The sequence below is a fragment of the Stegastes partitus genome, unplaced genomic scaffold (assembly GCF_000690725.1).
Source record: "Stegastes partitus isolate 25-593 unplaced genomic scaffold, Stegastes_partitus-1.0.2 Scaffold34, whole genome shotgun sequence".
Classification (NCBI taxonomy): Eukaryota; Metazoa; Chordata; class Actinopteri; family Pomacentridae; genus Stegastes; species Stegastes partitus.
The window spans coordinates 351,321-366,330 of record NW_007577765.1 but is presented as its reverse complement, the minus strand read 5'-3'; the positions used below and the strand labels follow the sequence as shown (position 1 = coordinate 366,330).

The window sequence follows — 15,010 nt, the reverse complement described above, 5'->3', positions numbered from 1 at the left end:
GCATCTTAAGGTGGAAAACAATCATTTTATTAGCCAGAACTGCTTTTCTGTCAGTTTATCTGGAGCAAAACAGAGGACGAGTAATCAAACCAGGAAAGGCATTAGGATGCAATTCATCATTACGTTCTGTCTCATGTACCGTTTATCGGGTGTGAAATTACAATCAGCCTCAAACCATTAAGTGCTGCTCTTTTGTGAAGGGTAAACGTAAAGGTTTCCAGTTCAGCAGTGCAGTCGACCAGCCACAGTGAGAGTTAACAAGATCCCAGTTTGGCCTTTGATGTGTCATCTGGAAACACAATAAGGTTTCCGGCGATGCAGCTATAAGGGCGGTTTAGGCTACAGCTTGTTTGTGGGGCGGCTGGCCAGTCAGGAGTCAGAGAGAGGACCGAGAACAGCAACCGCCTCGATTTCCACCAGTCCACCCTGGACAAAAAACAAATAAGGAGAGGTATAACCGACATGGGAAAAATACCACAATGTACAAAAAGAACCCACACTTCACTTTAGAGCAGTGGTTCTCAAACTGGAGGTCCCAAGATCATTTCAGGGGGTCACCAGATTATCGTAAATAAAAATAAAAATAAAATAAAACCTACATTTATTTAATAAATGTGTATTAGGGCTGTCAAAATTAAAAGTGTATACTTCTTCCCACTCTTTTTCTGAACTTGTTAATATTATGATTTGATTATGTGATATTATTATTATTCTTTTTAAATGCTCTTTTTAAAATTATTTTATTTTGTTTTTATTTTTTTTTTCCTTTTCATTTGTTTGAAATAAATCCAGTTCATTCATTCGTTCAAAAGAAAATTATTAATGTAAAGAGATTAGTCTGTGGAATTAACACATTCATTTTTCACGCATTAATGCATAAACAACAAAGTTATTACTCATGAGATATTAAAAATTCAAATTGGGGGGTCATGAACACAAACTTGTTATCTTAGGGGTCGTGACTCAAAAAGTTTGAGAACCACTGCTTTAGAGGACATTACACTGACTACTTGGCTGCCTCTGACCTTTACTCTAAACTCAACACAACCTCACTCTAACCTAAAACCAGCATTTACGTTACAGGAACTCCCATCATGTGATGTTTCCTGATAAATCCTTCTTCACGCAACACGAGCGGGGAAAACAGCTGCACACGGTCGATGGAAAACGCACTGGCACGGATGAATGAGCATGCACCTGGCTAGCAATATATGTACAGACTATACATCAGATTACTGCAGCTCTGAACTGATGTACTTACTCTGGGGAGAGCAGCGACTTGATAGGCAGCTCTGGCAGGAAAGTTACTGCTGAAAACTGAAGGGAAAGCATTTTCATTACATTTACATTACAACCAAAGTGCATTGAAAATCTATCTATTTAAAATGTGGCTCTTTCTGTCAGTGCATCACTTCACCTCCTGATAATGAAAAGTGTGCAACTAAAGGCTTTATTGGTAGAGGGTTAGATCATGTATTATTGCTTTAGAGACTATTTTTTATTGCCAAGTAAAAAGATATTAAGCACAGCAGCTTTCGTTGCCAGGTTATGGAAAATCCATTTGGATGCTGAACAGTTTTTTTTACACAGTCTGGATCCTTATGGATGACTTTCAAACTATATTGCAACGTTATTAAAACCAGCAGTTACAGCTAATAAACCTTTAATATTCCACTTTATCAGGAAATGGGTTAAAGCCAGACTTTCAATAGTGACCATTTATAAAGACGTAAATGTTTTATAAGACACTATAACATACAGCCTTAGTCAACTTCTGCTATACATCACAGCTGCTTTCAACAATATAGTCATTTATTGGTTGTTTTTATACACCGGCTTTCACTTTCGGGTGTCCACAGGAGGAGATACAGTGGTTGAAAAATGAGATAATACCACACATATCTGCTTATCACAGCTATACAGTGTGTCAGCAACCATTTATAGGTGTTTGTATGCTTGTACGTGCTAAATGCTAATGCTAAGTGACGATATTTTTAGGAATCAGACAAAAACAGTTTGATCATTAGCCAGAATTTCCTTTAAAGTGAGCATCTAAGTGTGAATCTACACACAACACATGTCCTCTCCGTGGCGTTGTCAGGGTCAGGGAGAGTTCCCTGCCCCTGGTTTGGGGTTGAGTAGCGTCAGAAGGGAGGCCTGAGCTCAGGCTTGTCCAGTGGGCCACGCTGCAATGCTTGCTGGGAGAGGTTGGGTTACATCTGTGCACCTGCACAGCGGTGTCTGTTTACAACTCAGTGGACGCTGCAGCTTCCATTACACCTGACTGTTGTGATCGGGGAGGAAATGCCCAGACGGAGTCAGGAGGACGCATTCATACAGCAGAGGAGGAGCTGAGTGATCCCGTCTGTCAGGTGACTGGAAGACCTGTCAGCGGTCGCTTTCTGAGGGATGTCAGGATGAAACAGGAGGCAGCGGATCTACTCATGACCACACAGGTACAGAGGATGTTAAAGAGGTTTTCTAAAACCCATTAATAGGCTCTGCAGCAACGTTCATCCAGTTTTTAGATGAGAAATTGCAATAAGAGTCCCAATTTTAGTGGAAATAGTCCTTTTAACATTTCTTTTCCACAGAAAAACTTATATAAAAATCATTATTTGGTTTTTGATGCAGTCTGCACCAAACAGTCATGTTCCTTTACAGAGGCTGGTTAGAACCACAGTGTTTCATCTATAACGGTATTTTTGGGTTTATTTTTTATCAAAAAACTGCCTCCTCCTGTGATTTGAATACTGTGCTTGGCCATATTTTGACCATATTTCGATAAATTGTTCAGCCCGCATATAAATATAATAAATCAAGTTATAATTGCTTTTTATAATCGATGAATTTCTAATTTTCTTATAATTAAGCTGTTTTTTAATTAAAAAGTCTCCCAATGTTCTGGTTGCACAGTAAACATCATTAAAGACAATCTCCGATATTTAAACTCAGCAGATCCCCTGAATAAGGAAACTTGTCCTCTTCATTTTACTTCCTCCCTTCTCACAACACAATCACACATTTAGTGCCTTGCTCAAGAACACCTCAGCAGGCTACACCCTTAATAGCATGGACTAAGTCAGTTTCCTCATGAGAAGCACCATCAGCCATCTTCAGCTGTACAGTAACACACTGTGTAAAGTAATAAAGAACTAGATTCTTCTATGAAGTCGGCTGTTTGTAAAGGCTACATGAATGGCCACTGATCTGACTGCAGCTCTGACACTGTTGGTCAAAGCTGCCCCCTTGTGGCTGTTTTTATATATTCAAGAGGTTATATTTATGAGTAAAGAACAACTCCATTCTCACATCCAATTAAACATCTTTTGTCACCAATATCACCTGGTATAGCAAGAAAATCCAACAGTGTGGCTCATCAGTGTGTTTTAATGGCTGAGCTCTAAGGCACAGATCAATACACAAGCAGTAGATAACAGTGTGGTTAAGTTATTATAGTTTATGGTATTTTAATAGGATCTGACAACCAGAAATATATTGAGTACCATCAAGCTTATACTTTATGGAGCACATGAGAAAAAATAAAGTGCTGGCTTACATGTCTTGTAGACCTCGTTGACGCTGTTGAAGTCCTGGATGTCTGCGAGCAGCACAGTCGTCTTCACCACTGAAACAAGACAGTTCACTCACTCTCAGCGTTTGTGGTTCATTTTAAGAACACGTGAAAGATTTAAGCAAAAGCTGAGTCACTGAAGATCCTGGAAGAAGTGAGATCTCACCGTTGCCGTAGTTACAGCCGGCAGCTTTCAGGATCTCCCCCATATTGATGAGCGCCTGAGAGACGAGAAGGAGGGAAGACACAGAGTCGATGAACACATAGACTCATCTTTTACATTTGTATTGTTTAATACAATAGAATAGAAATACTTTATTAATCCCCAAGGGGAAATTTAGATGTTACAACACAAAGATAAAAGAACAATTGATGTGGCTCAGACTTTTAGCCTCAATAATGTTTTATTTTGAAGTGATCCAGCCCTTTGGCTAGAATTAGGTCATTTCCATTTTATTTGGCTGTAAAAAAAATAAAATGCAAGTTGTACATGATCAGAGGCATTAAAAAATGTACAACATTTAATACTGAGCTACAACCATAATCCATAAATTAATGAAATACAATAAAATTAAAGGCCCCTTGTGTTCTCCTTGTGTTGCCATTTCAGGCCTCAAAGTTACTGAATATTTTTGCTAAATTTAAAAAAAAGCATATCACTATAAAATTAAAAATTAAAAAAAATAGTAGGAACTCATTGATGCAACCTATAGTGCACAGCTGCACCTCTTGTTAATGCAATATTTAAATTACTTCTTTGATAGACCAGCAGTTGTCAGATGCAGACAGCACCTGTAGAAATGTAACCAGCCATCATCTTGTGTCGCTCTGACTCTCACCTGTTTGGCCTGAGCCTGCACGCCTCCATCTACCAGCTGACCAGAGGCCACGTCCAGCCCAAGCTGCCCGGAGATGTACATGGTTCTGTCCACAACCACCGCCTGGCTGAAGATGACACACAGACACAGATTTATATATAAGGCTCACACCTGGATGCTTCATTTGAGTAGAACGCACATCTACATAGACTGAAAAATTAAAACAAGCATGTCAGTGGCACCGCATCATCACACTCCCACCTCAGTGCTTCACTGTCATGTACTCACTGTCGTAGTCCTGAGTAAGGATACGACAAATATCTGTGTACACAAATTTATCTTGGTCACACCTGACCAAAGAGTGTGCTCCCAATATTCATCAGACTTCAGTTTATTATTTTCTTTATCCAAGTATATCATGCATTGTTGTGCTGAAGAGGAATCAAGACTTTCTTTTCCATGGACACCATCCGTAAAGGCAGATTTTATGTCATGTCCTTCACACTATCTTAGTCGTACCTAACTCTAGTGATCATTGATAACCCCTGTGCCAAGTCTGAAGCACTGGCCTGTCTGTTCTGAACAGCAACATTGTGTAAGTCAGGGATCTCCAACTCCGGGCCTTGTGAGCTACTGTCCTGCAGTTTTTAGACGTTTCCGTACTGTAAGACATCTGACTCACATGAATGGATCTCCAACAGCAGCATGTTGTCAAGTTCTACACAAGTCTGTTAATGATCCATTAATTTGAGTCAGTACGGAAACGTCTAAAACCTGCAGGACAGTAGCTCACGAGGACCAGAGCTGGAGATCCCTGGTGTCAGTAGTGCACTGCCCTTGGTGTCATTATAGCAGGATGGCCACTGCCACTCTGATTAGTGCTACTATATGGCTTCTTCTATACCTCCTGATTACTGTTGCTAACGGGTTTCCATTGACTTTCAGTTTGTCACCGATCGTCTGGTATCCTTTTACAACTTTGTGAAATCTCACTGTCAGATTTTTCAGTTGCTCTGTTCAGTTTTTTTTCCATGTGGAGCCCTGATGCAGACATGCAGATGGTCACAGCTCATAGGTCCAAAGGTGGAAAGGTTCTCACTGCTCATTTTGTAACTATGTTCATGCATTTGGACTAATGGTAAACCAGTCTCCTTTCAGGGGTCACAAGAGTTTCTTACTTTGGATGGCGCATTTTAAATTTTTGAATGTATTTGTTTGTCAGTGTTCACAGGACAGAATAACCTGCACGCCAGCTGAGAGAGAATGCAGTTATTGGAAGGTGATGCAATTTTAAATCACTTTTAGGTAATATTGCACTGAAATCTACTCACTCCCGAGATCCTTACGCATCAACACATCTGCAACCTCAACACATCCTCTGCACATATTCATTATTTGTCCCATCCTTGCCTTTGGACGTTGACGTTAATGTATTACTGCAGATGTGACCACAAAAAGAGGCTTTCTTATGTTTCAGCAACCAACGCTGTTATCGTATGCACCTACAAAGCCAGATGAAGACATTAATCATCATTCTGACGGCTGCATTTAATGATCTAAACCAAACGCTGCCGTTATCGCCCGCTGCACATTGGTGTGGCTGTTGTCCTTGTAATGAAAGAAAAGAAAAATGGCCTTAATGCCTCCTTGAATACAAATCAGCTCAGGCCATTCATCTGAACTGACTCCACCCACTGGCAGTCAATTGGTCAGAGCAGGAACACCCCTCAGTTCATGCAAATGATATATACCAAAAAACAACAATTTGGCAGGTTATATCATGATTTTAAATTACTTACATGATTCCTTTTTAAAAACTCAAGTTGCTATAAAAACAAAACCGTACTTTGACAGACTTTTTAAAGATCAGGCAGAAATCCAAACACTACATTTCCCAGGACGTGGATCCTTACCTGTATATTCCCTGTCTGACAGGGGCTTTAGGTGTGTAAGGGAACTGTCGACGAATAGTTGCCATTTCAGCGTGTGTCAAAGAGGCTTTCCTTCTCTGCAGCTGTTTCTCTGCTCTGCTGAAGGTCAAACTTTGGCCCTTTTTTTTTTTCTTTTAAAGCAGGTGAGTTCACTGAACAGTAAGACCCGCCCCTGGTCAAATATTCCAGCTGCCCCTGACATTCATTCAAACTTTTAAACTCCTGCAGCGCACGTGGTTGCTGTAAAAACACGAGAAATGTGTTTGATTAAATCCGTCCTACCTGTATGGACCGATGGCAGCCGGGGCTGATGTGGTGTTGGTGATTTTCCTGTTGAGCGCAGACATGTTTTCCAGATTTCTTTTCACCGCAGAGAAGCTGTGGATGAATGACGGGGTGGTGCAACAAGTTGTGGAAAAACACGAACATTTGTTGCCGTAAAATCTACCGTAATATACAGTCAATAAGCGCAGCAAGCGGTTTTATAGCCGAGGAGCGCATACAAGAGAAAATGAGTTGCGCTAGTAGCATAAGAGTTACGGGTGCGCGCTGGTTTCAGTCTACATTTTTAAAGATAAGATATAAATGAGATAAGATTGAACTTTATCAGTTTCTAAAGAGGTTTGTACGGCAGATATTGCTCAGAATGTAATAGGACTATAAAATGAGAATAAATGCAGAAGCTGATAGAGGAGCAATAACATATAAGTATGATATATTATTAAGAATTTAAAAAAAAAAAAAGCTAAAATAAGACTAGAACAGAAAAGTAAGGAGTAATAATGGCAATGATACTGAAGTACTAAAGCAATAAAAGCCTGTAAACAGCATTTCTGGTTAACTATAAGTAACTTTTATTATTTCTTGCACATTTTTTCAAAACTTTATAAAGTATTACAAACAAAACATAATAAATTAAGTGGTTCAAACATAAATGCTTACATTCCACTCTACACCCCTCAAGTCTTTATAATGTGGAAATAACATAAAATAAATGAAGACAAACAATATAGCCCGTATAGCAAATCATGAGTTCAGATAACTGTACACTATTATGGCCGATTCTGAACAATTCCAAATTGGACTTTTTTTGTTTTGTTTTGTTTTTTTTTAATTGTGCAGAGCAAATATTTAAAAGCTAAATTAAAAATAATCCATCTTCCATATTAACAGTACTCTTTCCTGTGCAGTTAATACAATAGCATTCCACTACATAGCAAACTTAATTTTTAAACATGCATAGTCTAAACACAGAGAGAAATCAAGACACATTTATATGACCAAGGGCAAAAATATCAACAGCCAAATCAGCTACCATATTTAAACCAGTGTCACCAAAAGAAAAAAAAAAAAAAAAGCTTAATAAATAAAACGTGAATGCTTGTGTGTAAGTTGCAGATGAAGTGCAGACTTAGTTTAGGAATGAAAATTAAGATGTTAATGGTTTCTGTCGAAGTTCTGGTTCACTTTGAAGTAGAAAAACAGAAGAAAACATGAGAAAGCAAACAGTACTGATCCTTCACAAGCTGATACCATGATTGTAATTTGGATTTGTGCCTAAAATGGGAGCTGATTTTCTGCCCATCGGATAAGACGGTGAGCAAGTGTAACAGCAGGTCTTTTCATTATAACCGTCATGTTAAGATATCGGTAAATGTGCAGTAAGACTGAGCCACATTCATTTGTAACAGCAACCTGCAGACGTACTGCACAAGTATTAAAGATTAAGACAGGCTGAATTCATTCAAAAGGTCGTTATTACCACACAAAAACAAAAAAAGTCCTTCATCAACAGAAAAATTAAAGCCCAAACAGCCTCTATTACAAAGAGGACAAACATGGCAATAGATTGCAAGTAGGGTGTTTTCAAATTCACCATTCAAATTGGATTTTTGATACCGTTAATGATATCTGATAGTGGAGAAATTCCAAAAAAGGTCATTTTCTTAGGATAAAGCAAAACATAAAGGTCCCTTGAATTGGGCGATTATCTGCTAAAATTGTGATTCTCAACTACATTTTTTGAATTCAACAGTTCAAAGTCAGTTAAAAATGAGCACAGAATGTCTTCCTTCCTTCATCAAAAGCATCAGATGTCAGGAAACGGAAAGCCCTCATAACCGCTAATACATAGATATAAGCCGCAGGGGAAATCTTAATGCAATAAAAAATTATTACCTAAAGTCTGAAACAAAGAAATCAAATGTGTGGCTGATGCAGCGGCTCTGGTTTGAAGTTTTTCAGTCCGTCACTTGAGTCTTTTATCTCAACTTCACAGTCATCCCCGGCAATAAAACGGTTTATACAACAGTTCAAACTTAGCTACTGCGCTGAGTTTTCTGCTCTTTCATGTCGAGGATGGTGTCACGTACGGTTTAGATGTTTAATAAGTCACTCAAGACTAAAGTCAATCAGTCATTAAGTGGAACAATGACATAAAACAGTTCGCAGGGCTTTAAAATAAACCTACAAGATTGTCAAAGAATGAAATCATACAGTATTTAGGAAGAATTGAGTTGTTGTTGTTTTCCATCTGGGAATGAATTTCTGTGTGATCTCTTGCAGTTGAGTAAAGGCTCTGATTTTTAAAAACATTAAAAGCACTGAGCGAGTGTCAGAGAGCAACGCAGAACTGGGATCAGTGTGTTATGAGGCACTACAATGCGAGAAGTCCGTCCCTACAGACAGAGCAACGGATGCATAACGAAGCCCAGAACATGAGACTTGAAAACAACAAAGTTAAATAAAAGATAATAAAGACTGATGAGAAAATTTCAAATTTTTTCTGGTCCACAGACAATTGAAAACATGCACGATCCACCGTCTTCACCACCCACATGATTTGTGTTCATCTCGACAAACATTTGCATCTTTCAACGATCCAACTCGTCTCCTCGTGAGGAAATGGATTTAACGCTCCGATGACTTGGCTGTTTTATTACATTGCTTATTTTGAAAACACGGTTTCAAATATTTTAAGGCATTCTCAACTTCATCGTCAACATCATCTTGATTGTCTTTGGTCATGGACAAAACCTCCACAGCTTTTGTTGCAGGTATTTCCAAACTAGGCTCTATATTATATTTACATTGAAAGTAAAAAGTCTGAGGAAAGAAAAAAAAAAAAAGACCACATCATCGACCCTCTGCTTGTGCTGCTGCTGGTGGATGGGCTTCCTTATGCATTGATGCTGGTTCCTGAGTGTTCTCTGCATGACATGATGGGAATTTCATTGAGAAAAAGAGGAAATTCTTCAGATATTTTCAGCTGTGTAATAGCCGTGGCTTGGTTCTCTTTTTGGCCTCAGTCCTGGGCATTGTTCATGGGAAAATAACTTTGCCGGAACTGTGGAGGAAAATTTAACATATGTGGAGGATATTCAAGACAGAGTGTGGATTCCAGGAGCCAAATGAATGTCACCCAGGAGAGGAAGCATCTATCTTCATTCAGAGGCCGGCTGGCAGTTAGTCAGCACAGCAGAGGGCATCCAATAAGAGCAACAAGGTCGTCTTAGCTCCCCTGAGTCACTGGGAATTAAGTTTAGTGGTGATGGTGACTTTGGGAAACCCACACCAGGGGACAAGGCGACAACGAGGAGCACTCAGAAGTTCTGTTGTCGTCTCTTCTTGGCATCCATTGCATCCAGGATGGGCTGCCTTTTGGCAGTGTAGCGCTGCCTGAGCTCCTCTATCTCCCGCTCCATCATGGGGTCTAAGGCAGTCAAGCGCAACTGCAGCTCCTCAAAGTCCAGGTTCTTAAGCTGAGTGGAAAAACAGAAACAGTTGGAAAGAGATGAGTCACATTTAGTGTCTTGTTGTGGATAAAACAAAGAACCACTTCTGTTTTGCTGTTTTTAACCACAGGGCACTGGTGTGTAGTCAACTCAGAGCACACCACAATGAATAACAGCATTCATTACAGCGACACAATCACTGACTCGTGGGAAACACTCACAAAGTCAAAGTCTCCGTCCTGAGGCACCTTCCAGTTGTCAGGGAAGACGTTTTTGGACTGGATGTGGTAGCCGGGCTGCTCCTGAGGCTGGTTGTGGTTGTAGTTCTCCTGCTGCTGGGCTGCTTTGTTGGAGTCCTGCTTGTCAAAGTAGTCCATGAAGGATGGACGTATCGGCTGCTGTGGGGTGGCGTGCCCTGTGGAGGAAGAGAAAGGCTCTAGTTTCTTGAGGGAAACACTCAAGTATTTTTTTTATATAAATTTTTTGGGTACTGAGCAAAACAAAAAATAATAAATCCTGCACACTTTCTTGATTTTTTTACAAATATTTTTACTTTGAAGACAATCTCTTTGTTACTTCAAGAGAAAAAAAGTTTTAAAAGGACATCCCTCAGTTTTTGTTGCCCTTGTATGACTTGTGCACGTGAACATTGTTACTAACCACCAAAACACAATGACAAAACATTTATTGTCACTTAAAAATGTTGGTACAACTGATGATCGTAGAGCAATAGTGGACAGAAAAAGTGTGAACCTGAGTCAAACCTGTGGTATGTCTGAACATCATTTAGTATCAGTGTGACAGCATTTAAATTAACGCTTTGTGCTCACTTCTCATCGATCCCTGGTCTTCCTCCTCTTCTTCATCATCACTGTTGATAACCATAGTGCCCAGATCTGACTCAAGCATGGTGCTGCCGTGCTCAATCATAGTCTGAGCCCCGTCGCTCATGGTGCTGGTGGCCCGCATTGTCCCGGCGCCCTCTGAGCCCGACTTCACCATAGTGTGAGAATCCACCTCGGTCTCCTCCTCCTGCATGACACGACATAATCAGACGTGCAGCGTAACATCCTGGATCATTTTCATGGAACTTTGCTGTTAACATCTCAGCATACGTACAGAGTTGTCATCCTCCTCCTCCAGCTCTCTCTGCTGCTCCTGCTGCCTCTTGGCTTTCATCTCCATGGCTTCGGTTATCAGGTCTCTGAGGATTGTGACTGGCTTGGCCTGGCTGATGAATGGGTGCTGGAAATCCACAAAAGTCAACACAATGGATTTATTGTATTTTGGGCTTAACGCAAGCACGTACACCAAAACGTATCTATTCCACACACGTGTTACTGTTGTATTAATCAGGCAACATCGAAACATGTTTGCCTCTTGTCTGAATGAGCACCCTTTTACCACAGCAGAAGTCTAAACAGCATTTAGTCGCATTAATGGATGTAGCAGGCAACACAACTGTCTAGGAAGTGATGCTGTACAAGCGGCGACCTAATTCCATTTAGTGTTTTTGGAGAATGACCTAAAACATCAGTAATATGACGGGAAAAAAATCTCCTGAAACACATTCATGTTTGTCAGCCACATTGTAGTATGAAAACTGATTTACTGTCCAATTTAAAGCATACGACAAATATTGTGCACACAGTGGCTCTTTCTATGACTGGCCTGAGTATGTCTGAATGTTAATGTTCCACTAAGAACATGTTTATCACTGAAACAAATTATTGAAGCAAAAACTTCATGTCTGAAAAGGTTGATAAATCTGTATGAGTGAATGTGAGTGTGTGTGGTCTTTTTCCTCCAACCTGTAGCAGCTGCGTGGCCGTTGCTCTCTGCTCTGGGTTCTTGACCAAACACTTCTTGACAAAGTCTGTGAATTCGTCTGACCAAAGCTCTGGCTTGCGGAATGTTGGAGGAGGGTTGGTGGGAATCATAAAAATGGCCTGTAGGAATACAGTGAGTTAGTAAAGTGGAATAACAAAGAGAGAAAAGTGCCAGACTTATATCATTTATATATCGCACATCCAAATGTTACATCAAGCCCTGCTTATAGCAAACCGATTGCTTACAAGCACCCACTTCATCAAAAAACATGTGTACACTCACTCTCATGGGATGAATGTCAGCATAGGGGGGTTTGCCCTCTGCCATCTCTATGGATGTGATGCCCAGGGACCAGATGTCAGCTACACAGTTGTAGCCGATCTCCTGGATCACCTCTGGAGCCATCCAGAACGGAGTACCGATCACAGTGTTTCTCTTCGCCATGGTGTCCTTGAGAGGGGAAATATAAACGATTATTAGTTTAGAAGAACTATATATTAAAATTACTTTATTTGGATTCACCAAATTAGCGAACGATCATGTGTTTCAAGTAGAAGTTTGGAACTCAAGACTTCTCCTTTCATTATCACTAACCATGTCTCATTCTTTTAGTATATGCAGAATCAAGCTCAAACTGTGTTGTCGGATAAATACACATTTGATGATACAAATAACACAAACAACAATGCATGTTGTATACAAATAAGCATCTTCCTCAGTTCTATGCTGCTATCATCTGGTACAGGTTTACCGTTAGTTGTCCAGCAACTCCAAAGTCGGCCAGTTTGGCGTGTCCCTCAGTGTTGAGGAGGATGTTTCCTGCCTTGATGTCTCGATGGATCTTCCTCATGAAGTGAAGGTATTCAAGACCCTTCAGTGTTGACTTAAGGATGGTGGCAATCTCATCTTCTGTCAGCTAAGGTGGGACGGAAACACAAATAAACAAAAAAGGTAGCAATGAAAACGTGTAACACAGTAGAACAAACAAACACACACACACACACACACAACAGTGACTCTGTATAAACACCCACCGTCTTGTTGCGCAGTCTGATGATGTCAGAGACAGAACCGGCTCCACAGTACTCCATGACGATCCAGAGATCCGTGTTCTTGAAGTAGCTGCCATAGTATTTCACCACATAAGGGCTAAGAGGAAATGCAGAACTGGGTGGTTATCAAAAGTTTCACTTCAAACAAAAAGGGCAGAAGTGAGAAAACAACCCTACATCAAGACATCAGAGAGCGGAACAGGACAGAAAAGTTAACAATACTTTTGTTTTAAAGTGTAATAAGTAGGGGTGAAATTGATAGTTTCATCTAATCTATGTTGCAGACATGGAGCTGCACTGTCCCACCTGTCACACTGCTGCATGATGGAAATCTCCTTGATAATTTCCTGTAGATCCGACTCCACGGGCACCTGCTTGATGGCCACCACCTGGCCTGACTCCTTATGGATGGCTTTAAACACGCTGCCATAGGAACTAAACATACACACATATGAAGTTTGAAGTCTGAACAATATGTCCAAAATGCACTTTAAGCCACAAATTGATGTATTACACAAGTAACAGTAGTGAAAATGGAACCTCTTACCCTTCACCGAGTTTCTCGAGAACATCAAACACTTCCTCTGGCTGTTTGGTCAAACTGTCTTCACTCAGCTTTTTCAGCTTACTGTAAAAAAAATAAACAATTCTACTGAGATCTCAGTACAATAGTGTAATGAAAAACGAGTAGTGAAAGCAAACCAGAAAACTACGCCACAGAAGCAATCAGAATTAAGCTGAATTTCCAGCACCTAACACTGAGTTACAGTCACGCATAAAGAAATAACTAAGGGACAACTGTTGGTGGGTAAATGTATTGTGGTGAGTACAGTTACTTTAGCTTGATAATATCTCAGAAAATAAATCAGTGTAGAAGTAATTGTTTTACTCATAACAGAATATTTATCATTTGGCAGTTAAGAAAAAATTAAATTAGCAGTGAAACATGTTCGTACATTTGATCTGTAATTTCTCAACCAAAAATAATAAGTATCTGGTTGCAAATTGAACACAAAGTGAATACATTTGGGTTCTGGATGTTGGCCGAATAAAACAAGAGACTGTAAAATCTTTTTTTTTAAGGGAATTGTACTACTTAAATAAAATTATTCCTCAAATAAATATTGGACAGGTACAAGCTTATAATTTCAACGTTACTGTCCAGCAGCATTTCACACACGTGAGATCTCCCATGTTGTTGTGACATGTCTCTCATTTTCTCTTTCTGTTTGAAAATCCTCTTTAGTGAATTTAAACGCGGGGATGTAAATTTGGAAAGATAACCAGTGAACACACGGGTCTCTACGGTGCCGAGACCAAGAAACTGAACCGCATCACTGACACTCGTGTATCTTGTTGGAAAGTGAAAGATGGTTTCAGTTCACATGCGATCCATTAATTGAACTTCGAATAAAAACGTGTAACAAAATCCTAAATAAATGATGTAAACAACGTTAACACGAACAGATAATCAACAAGAAGACAGATCAGAAACCCATTACAGGTTTTAACACCAGGTTCGCAGTTCGAGTTATATATTTAAAGCCTTTAAACAGATTTGAAAGTTAGAGAGCAGACTGGTAAAGCTAACTGAGTTAGCTTAGCATCAGCTAGCTGGGCGACAGCTACCGCCTACGTTAGCTTTTTAGCTAGCCTGTAAATAGCTTGCTGCCAGTTTTTAAAGCAGGTGGATGTACAAACCTTTTCGGCGCAGACGGTTCCATGATGTACAGCTTCAAAAATAAAAAGACAACCGACTAAGAGTGACTTGTAGCAGTTTGAGGACCAATAGTCAGGATGTGAACATTGTCGACAGAGTCGTTGTTGTCAAAAACTAGTACAGGGCCAGCTGAGTGTTCGTCAGATGATGGACAGTTTGCGGTTACAGCTTCACCACAGCGCCCCCTGTTGGGACGGAGTGCGAAACAAAAAAAGCTCTAAATCAGGTTCTTAAAAACCTGGAAAGCACAAATAACTTATCATATAATATATGTATATTCTAAACTAGTAACACGCGTTTTGAAAAAAAAAAACTTCCTATGTTCATATATTATAATTGTCTTTCAAAAAG

At 39.9% G+C, this 15,010-nt stretch overlaps 2 protein-coding genes across 3 annotated transcripts; both read right to left on the bottom strand.

The window, feature by feature from the left end:
- Positions 1-5: 5 nt before the first annotated feature.
- LOC103371553 (ribonuclease UK114-like) lies at positions 6-6,745 on the bottom strand. 2 transcript variants are annotated; one of them, XM_008300920.1, is made up of 6 exons: positions 6,606-6,745; positions 4,414-4,519; positions 3,741-3,795; positions 3,560-3,628; positions 1,262-1,317; positions 6-426 (listed from the first exon to the last, which is right to left on the bottom strand). In XM_008300920.1, the coding sequence occupies exons 1-6, from the start codon at positions 6,668-6,670 to the stop codon at positions 370-372; spliced, it is 408 nt and encodes a 135-aa protein (XP_008299142.1). In that variant the 5' UTR covers positions 6,671-6,745; the 3' UTR covers positions 6-369. The 2 variants fall into 2 exon arrangements, with proteins under 2 accessions (XP_008299142.1, XP_008299150.1); XM_008300928.1 differs by lacking the exon at positions 6,606-6,745 and adding an exon at positions 6,306-6,404.
- A 408-nt stretch (positions 6,746-7,153) lies between these two features.
- Positions 7,154-14,812, bottom strand: stk3 (serine/threonine kinase 3 (STE20 homolog, yeast)). Its single transcript, XM_008300908.1, has 11 exons — positions 14,641-14,812; positions 13,487-13,567; positions 13,246-13,374; positions 12,922-13,036; positions 12,639-12,803; positions 12,170-12,337; positions 11,869-12,006; positions 11,177-11,302; positions 10,888-11,089; positions 10,279-10,472; positions 7,154-10,084 (listed from the first exon to the last, which is right to left on the bottom strand). The coding sequence occupies exons 1-11, from the start codon at positions 14,661-14,663 to the stop codon at positions 9,926-9,928; spliced, it is 1,500 nt and encodes a 499-aa protein (XP_008299130.1). The 5' UTR covers positions 14,664-14,812; the 3' UTR covers positions 7,154-9,925.
- Positions 14,813-15,010: the final 198 nt, after the last annotated feature.

Excerpts from the sequence above, each read along its gene's own strand:
- LOC103371553 (XM_008300920.1), bottom strand. The coding sequence starts at position 6,670 with ATGTCTGCGCTCAACAGGAAAATCACCAACACCACATCAGCCCCGGCT. Across the intron at positions 3,796-4,413 it reads TGCAGGCTCAGGCCAAACAG|GCGCTCATCAATATGGGGGA; the intron begins GTGAGAGTCAGA and ends CTCGTCTCTCAG. Across the intron at positions 427-1,261 it reads AAGTCGCTGCTCTCCCCAGA|GGTGGACTGGTGGAAATCGA; the intron begins GTAAGTACATCA and ends TTTTTTGTCCAG.
- stk3 (XM_008300908.1), bottom strand. The coding sequence starts at position 14,663 with ATGGAACCGTCTGCGCCGAAAAG. Across the intron at positions 11,303-11,868 it reads CGGCCACGCAGCTGCTACAG|CACCCATTCATCAGCCAGGC; the intron begins GTTGGAGGAAAA and ends GTGGATTTCCAG. Across the intron at positions 10,473-10,887 it reads AGACCAGGGATCGATGAGAA|GGCACGCCACCCCACAGCAG; the intron begins GTGAGCACAAAG and ends CTTCCTCCACAG.